This window comes from Cygnus atratus, chromosome 1 (assembly GCF_013377495.2).
Source record: "Cygnus atratus isolate AKBS03 ecotype Queensland, Australia chromosome 1, CAtr_DNAZoo_HiC_assembly, whole genome shotgun sequence".
NCBI lineage: Eukaryota > Metazoa > Chordata > Aves > Anseriformes > Anatidae > Cygnus > Cygnus atratus.
In genome coordinates this window covers 189,897,095-189,903,742 of record NC_066362.1, presented here as the reverse complement: position 1 = coordinate 189,903,742, position 6,648 = coordinate 189,897,095, and the positions used below count along the sequence as shown (strand labels likewise).

Sequence of the window (6,648 nt, the reverse complement as noted above, 5' to 3'; positions counted from 1 at the left end):
TATTCATACCCAACGGGACGTGGCCAGGAACAACCTGCCCTTGCTGACCCTGCACTGAGCAGGGGTTTGGAGCCTGTGGTCTCCTCCGGAGTTCTTGTCTGACCTCATCACTTCTGGGCCTCTGATACTTGTTTCACACCTACAAACACATACATGCTCCCATTACTTTACAGACGAATGTAATGTTGTTTTACTTTTGAAATAAGAAATAAATTCACAGCATTTGAGGAAATGATGTAAGCATCAGTTCTCTGAAAACAAATGAATGCCCCCCCATTCTGATAAAAATGACAACTCTCTTTTTTCTTTTTTAAAAAAAGTTATCAGATCAGAAACACACCTCTCTCATCTCCTTGTAGTGTAACACAAATCAGCAGACTCGAATTTAATCTAATACAAGATTCTATTCTTGGAAACAGAAGACCATAAATGGAAAGCCTACGGGTCTGGTCCTTCCAACACATGATATTAAGGGGGGCTAAACTCAAAACATAATTTACCCCTTTCTAATTTATTTGAACCTACTAGTAGCTACAGTGGTGGATTATGTTACTTATCTACATTAGACTTCTGTTTAAGTCTTTCTCTATGTAGAAGGAATTGCCTTTTTCCAAGAGGCATCAGCATCGCTTTATTAAAAGCTTTTCTAAGCAGGAGAAAACACAGGCAATGATTTCGGCTCTGTGACCACAACACCCAGCAGCACAGGGAGAGAAGCCTGCGGCAGCCCACCCCAGCCCCAGCCAAACCCGTAGAATCACAGAATCACTAAGGTTGGAAAAGACCTCCAAGATCATCTGGTCCAACCATACCCCTACCACCAACATCCCCCTCTAGACCATGTCCCTGAGCACCATGTCCAACCTTTCCTTGAACACCCCCAGGGACGGTGACTCCACCACCTCCCTGGGCAACCCGCCCCAATGCCTGACTGCTCTTTCTGAGAAGAAATGTCTCCTCATTTTCAACCTGACCCTCCCCTGGCACAACTTGAGACCATTCCCTCTAGTCCTATCAGTAGTTACCTGTGAGAAGAGGCTGACCCCCAGCTCCCCACAGCTTCCTTTCAGGTAGTTGCAGAGAGCAATAAGGTCTCCCCTGAGCCTCCTCTTCCACAGACTAAACAACCCCAGTTCCCTCAGCCGCTCCTCACAGGACTTGTGTTCCAGGCCCTTCACCAGCTCCGTAGCCCTTCTCTGGACACTCTCCAGGGCCTCGATGTCCTTCTTGTAGTGAGGGCCCAAAGCTGAACACAGCACTCGAGGTGTGGCCTCACCAGAGCAGAGTACAGGGGGACGATCACCTCCCTGGCCCTGCTGGCTACACTATTCCTGACACAAACCATCATGCTGTTGGCCTTCTTGGCCACCTGGGCACACTGCTGGGTCATGGTCAGGCAAGTATTGACCAACACTCCCAGATCCTATTCCTCTGCACAACTTTCGAGGTACTGTCTCCCAAGCCTGTAGTGCTGCATGGGGTTGTTGTGACTGAAGCACAGGACCTGGCACCTAGCCATGTTGAACCTCATGAGAAGCGTGTGATATTCTGTTCAGATGAGGGACTTTATCTGAACCGATCTCCCTTCCCTTCCCTTCCCTTCCCTTCCCTTCCCTTCCCTTCCCTTCCCTTCCCTTCCCTTCCCTTCCCTTCCCTTCCCTTCCCTTCCCTCAGATCCACCCCCCCGCCATTCCCGCCTCCCCCCCGTCCTCTCGCGAGAGCCGCGGCCGGGCGCCGAGCAGCGACAAGATGGCGGTGGAGTCCCGCGTCACGCAGGAGGAGATCAAGAAGGAGCCGGAGAAGCCGATCGACCGCGAGAAGGTGCCGGGGCGGCTCCGTGCCGCTGCCCCCTCACTCCGCGGGGTCCCGGGGTGGCGGTGCGGGGTCCCGGAGGGGCGGTGCGGGGCCTTTCTGGGGGTGGTGTTGTTGGCGTTGGGGCCTGACCGCCGCCTCCGTTTCCCCCCTCAGACGTGCCCGCTGCTTCTCCGCGTCTTCACCACCAACAACGGGCGGCACCACCGCATGGACGAGTTCTCCCGCGGCAACGTGCCCTCCAGCGAGCTGCAGATCTACACCTGGTGAGTGCTCAGGGGCCCTGCGTCCCCTCCCCGACCCGGGGGGGGTGGCTGAGTGGCGGCCGCGTCTCGGCACAGGCTGGTCTGTTGGTATTTCTTCGGGGTTCTCTTCTTTTTTAATTAATTTCACCCCAACAGCCCTACTTTGTACTAGCATCAGTTGTTATAGAAGTCTAGAGCTCCTTCATGAACTCTGTCGCTTTAATTCGGAGCCACTTGAGAGTAAAGCAGCACATTTCTTTTCATATGGCCAGGTAGCAGTGCTTTAACAGCCACTTTTTATTGCTTTTAATCACACTTCAGAACACCCCTTTAGTCTTTGTTGGTAACACTTCAGTATTTGCTTATAGCATTTCAAAGAGCTGTTTTGAAAGTGAATTATTAGAATCACTCTGAAAGTGAATTATGCTACTTTTTAAACCTTGTTTTTCCTTAAAGGTTTCTGCCAGAGGTCTAACTTGTTTGTCGTTGTATAGTTGAATAAATCCATTTTTTTGTGGCTAACAAAGCATACACTTCTGACTTACTACTTAATGGGGTTTATGGACTCAGCCCAGGCTATTGATGATGTCTGAGCTGTTTGTCATCTGCAGAAATCAGAATGGGCATTGTCTGTCAACAGACTGCTCTTTGGTTGCTTAAAGCTTGGAATGAGTGTAATTAGTGCTGTTTTGGTTGTGATGATTGGGTCCTTTTGTTCTTGGGATTCTAACTTTTGTTCTCGTTGAAGGGTGGGGAAAAGGAAGGGTACTGTCTGTTAGGGCGGGAATGGAGAACTCTGTTCATGATTGTTTGTTTTCTATCCCTGAACCTCTCCTGATTTTAATATAAATACCAACTTAGATGAGAAGACACGCTGTTCATTGTGGAAGTGCATTAATGCATTAAAAAAAAAAAAAAGTCACTGTTTAAATTGTAACTTTTCTGAGAGACCCGGAGAAGCAGATGCTGAAGCAAACAGAGGTGAAGAGATTTGTCTCGTACCACCATAAGTTAAAAGATAAACTCCATCTGGACCCACATCTGTCGAACCTTTGTCCACATTCTTAATGCACGAGAGCGTGCTGCTTCCAGTGCCCCGTAGGTGGTGAATTCTGCTGGGTGCTGTCACTGACCAGAGCGACTTCTTGTTGCTTGATTGCCAGATGAAAATATGTTGTTGGGAATGCCACATTGTTGTGGCATAGGTGGCTCCCTGTGTAGCTCAAGTATGTAAAACCTTCCTCTTCTTCAGATACCAGCGGAAGGCATGCGAAGACAAGGAGATGTTCGTTTAAATAATTACAATATATTGATTCCATCTTAAGTGGGTTTTGGAAAGCTGCTTCTATTGTTGTTGCTTTGAGAACATTAACCACTTTGGTTTGTTTGTTTAACCTAGGATGGATGCAACCCTGAAGGAGCTGACGAGTTTAGTGAAAGAGGTCTACCCAGAGGCACGGAAGAAGGGCACGCACTTCAATTTTGCAATTGTTTTTACAGATCTCAAGCGGCCCGGATATAGGTAAATGGCGTTTCTTCTCCAGACTAATAGAAGACTGGAAGCACCAGAGCAGTTAATTATTTTTCATTAACAAAGTCCAGTGCCCACAAACCAAATTTCTAAGGTTCTTGATAACAGACTACGTGATCACCACTACAAACTCTAAATTTTGATTGGTGGCTGTTGTAGTTTGTGTTCCCAAAACAATGAGCGTATTTGCTCGAAGACTTTGATTAGTGTATTGGCAACCAACCAGAATATGGACGTACTGTGTGAGATGAGGACTTGTTTCTGGTGATATGGAGCACTGGGACGGGCTCCCCAGAGCAGTGGTCACAGCACTGAGCCTGATGGAGTTCAGGAAGCATTTGGACAACACTCTCAGACACGGGGTCTGATTTTTGGGTGGCCCTTCGGGGACCCTGGAGTTGGACTCAGTGATCCTTGTGGGTCCCTTCCAGTTTGGGATATTCCATGATTCTATGATACGAGGAGTGTTAGGTCATGTGTCTGAGACTGTTTGAGTTTTAGGAGTGATCTCGTTACAGGTGTCTGCCTTCCAGAACTGTATGAGCCAGCGTTTGTTGGTAACCAGTGGATAGGCACGGCCCTACAGTCTGTGGGGCAGTACGGATCCTCCACCTAGTACTGGAGGGGAAAAAACCCTGTGAATGTAGCTAAAAGCTAAGTATAGTACGGGGGGTGGCCAGGGAAGGCTGTAATGACCCAAAGCAGTCCCTGTTTTTGCCATGTATTGTACATCCGGAGAGACTGGGCTCTGACTAACCTGCCTTTTATCTCCTGCGTGCAGGGTGAAGGAGATCGGCAGCACCATGTCGGGCAGGAAGGGCACAGATGATTCCATGACGTTGCAGTCTCAGAAATTCCAGATCGGAGACTACTTGGACATAGCAATTACCCCTCCCAACCGCGCACCACCTCCGTCAAGCCGCATGAGACCATACTAAGCTGTTGCTTCTTTGTATGATTTCCTTTTGTGCTTATTCCTACTTGCTGTTCTAAAGCAGGCCTTTTTTTTATTGCTTTTGTTGCTAAGCAAGAACGTTTGAAGGCAAACCTAAGCGTCAGGAGTAAAAGTTAAATTCTAAACCTTAACTTTTAGTTTGCTTAGAAGTAACGCTTATTCTTTTAGAGGTGCCATCGCTCTTTCCCTGACTGTTAGTTTGCAAAGTAAGTTGGTGTGTCCAGAGTTTCAAGATCTCCATAAAATGCGACCAGGAAGATTGCAGGTGTTCTGTAGTTCTGTCTTGTATGGATTAAAGATTGATGTTATTAATCTTTTGAATTTGAGAGTGTTTTTTTTTTTTGTGTGTTTCTGCAGAGAAATTCAGAAGTTTGCTTTTAAGCAGAAGTTGAAATCGGTGACAGGAAGGTCATGGCCTTTATCTGGTAACTTTGGGGCTTGTTTTAGAGAAACAGGTGGCCTTTTACAGCAGGATTCCTTAAACCACTGGTACCTGAATTTTGGAGGATGATCATGGAGGATGTGGCTGTAAGCGGGCAGACTTGGTGTTCCTCTTGCTGCTGCTGTAGGTATGTTGTCTGGGGAAGGTCAAAGGTGAGCTGTGTAAGGCTGCAGGATAGAGAGGAGAATGATGGTGGACCGTTGTGGCTTCCTGGGGCTGCTCCATCTTCCAAGAAGAGGACAGGCCTTGAGTGATGAATTCAAGAAGTGGTCTTGGTGACACCCGGATATCCCAGCGCACTGCAGAGCTGCTGAGGCAGATTTGGATTGTCACACTTGCACAGCAGCCTCCGAATTCTGGAAATACCTGGTTTTGTCTTCAAAAATGGAAAATACAAAGCTGTCTTGGAATGTCACTTTTTATAGCACAATGGATCCAAACTTCCTTGATGGCACACTCCATTGTTAACAATTTTTTTTGAACATTTATCCCTCCCCCCCATCTAAGTTATACACATCTACTACTTTACTAATGTATTATGTGTATTATAAAACTACACAAATAAGCTTTTCATCTTTTTTTTTTTTTTTAATCTTACCTCTAATAATGCAAAAAATATCTTCTTTTTATACCTACATGGTTTGTCTTGCACATCCTGCTTTGGAGACCAGTGTCAGAAGACTTCAATGTCTGCAGAGACCTGGCCAGAAGAAATCCAATATTGTCAGGCAGAGGTTGTCTAAGTAATGTGCAAAACTATTTCATAGTGAAAATATATTTGTTATGAAAATACATACTCTGACCAAGAGGACAAAGTCCAGGTTTGGCTTCATAAGTTTTGGGAAAGTGAATACTTTCCTCTTTCCCTTAGTTATCCAAATCTAATCAATAGATATAATCTTGGGCTTTATTTTGGCTTGAACTGGGTAAATCTTGCTGCTTAGTCCTTGGTAAGATGATTTTTAGCAAGTAATTGGGGCTTGTATTGAGTGTTGATTTCTCAAGCTGCTGTAATCCCTGGGTGTCAGGACAAAGCCAGGTGATGGTGAAGTATGGTCCAAGGGTGTCCTGAAACTTTAAATCTCCCCGGTGAAGCTGGAGGCTGGCGGTGGGCGTCCAGCAGCTCAGTGGGCACCCAGCAGCTGAGCGGAGGGGAAGGGGTGGCTCGGGGCTTCTCGGCTCTCCTGCAGAACTGTCGGGGTGAAGCAGCTGGAGCTACCTCGCACCCTGAGGAACAGAAGGAAGACGTGACCCGGCCGTCTCCCGCCAAGTCAGGGCCGTGATGGAAAGCGAACCTGAGGCTTTCCAGCGCTTGCCTGTTTCCTTCTGTCACTGCAGGGGGAGATGTTGAGACATGAAGGTACCTCGCTTCTGCGGCTGCCCTGGGCGGACTTCCTCTGCTGGCTGGTCCCGAGCAGTCCAGGGGCCGCAGGGCAGGCGCTGCTTGTGTCTACTTGGTGCTGAGAGAAAGGCAAGGGCAGGAGCAGGAGAAGCTGTGTGCAGGGATGTCGTGCTCCCCACCCCTTTTTTTTTTTCAATTAAGAAAAGAATATAAATGCTGCTGGGGTAAGCAGTGTGTGATTAGGGCATTGAACAGCCTCCTACCAAAGGCAGAGAAGGGCCTTCAGTTACAGGAATACTGGTATTTCCTCCTCCTTGTGTA

At 47.5% G+C, this 6,648-nt stretch overlaps 1 protein-coding gene across 1 annotated transcript; it reads left to right on the top strand.

Annotated features, from left to right (window-relative positions):
• The first annotated feature begins 1,695 nt into the window (after positions 1 to 1,695).
• Positions 1,696 to 4,864, top strand: SAP18 (Sin3A associated protein 18). Its single transcript, XM_035542585.1, has 4 exons — positions 1,696 to 1,821; positions 1,969 to 2,078; positions 3,457 to 3,579; positions 4,370 to 4,864. The coding sequence occupies exons 1-4, from the start codon at positions 1,750 to 1,752 to the stop codon at positions 4,524 to 4,526; spliced, it is 462 nt and encodes a 153-aa protein (XP_035398478.1). The 5' UTR covers positions 1,696 to 1,749; the 3' UTR covers positions 4,527 to 4,864.
• The last annotated feature ends 1,784 nt before the right edge of the window (positions 4,865 to 6,648 follow it).

Coding starts and splice junctions, on each gene's coding strand:
- SAP18 (XM_035542585.1), top strand. CDS start 1,750: ATGGCGGTGGAGTCCCGCGTCACGCAGGAGGAGATCAAGAAGGAGCCG. Junction 1,822..1,968: donor AGCCGATCGACCGCGAGAAG/GTGCCGGGGCGG, acceptor TTCCCCCCTCAG/ACGTGCCCGCTGCTTCTCCG. Junction 3,580..4,369: donor CTCAAGCGGCCCGGATATAG/GTAAATGGCGTT, acceptor TCCTGCGTGCAG/GGTGAAGGAGATCGGCAGCA.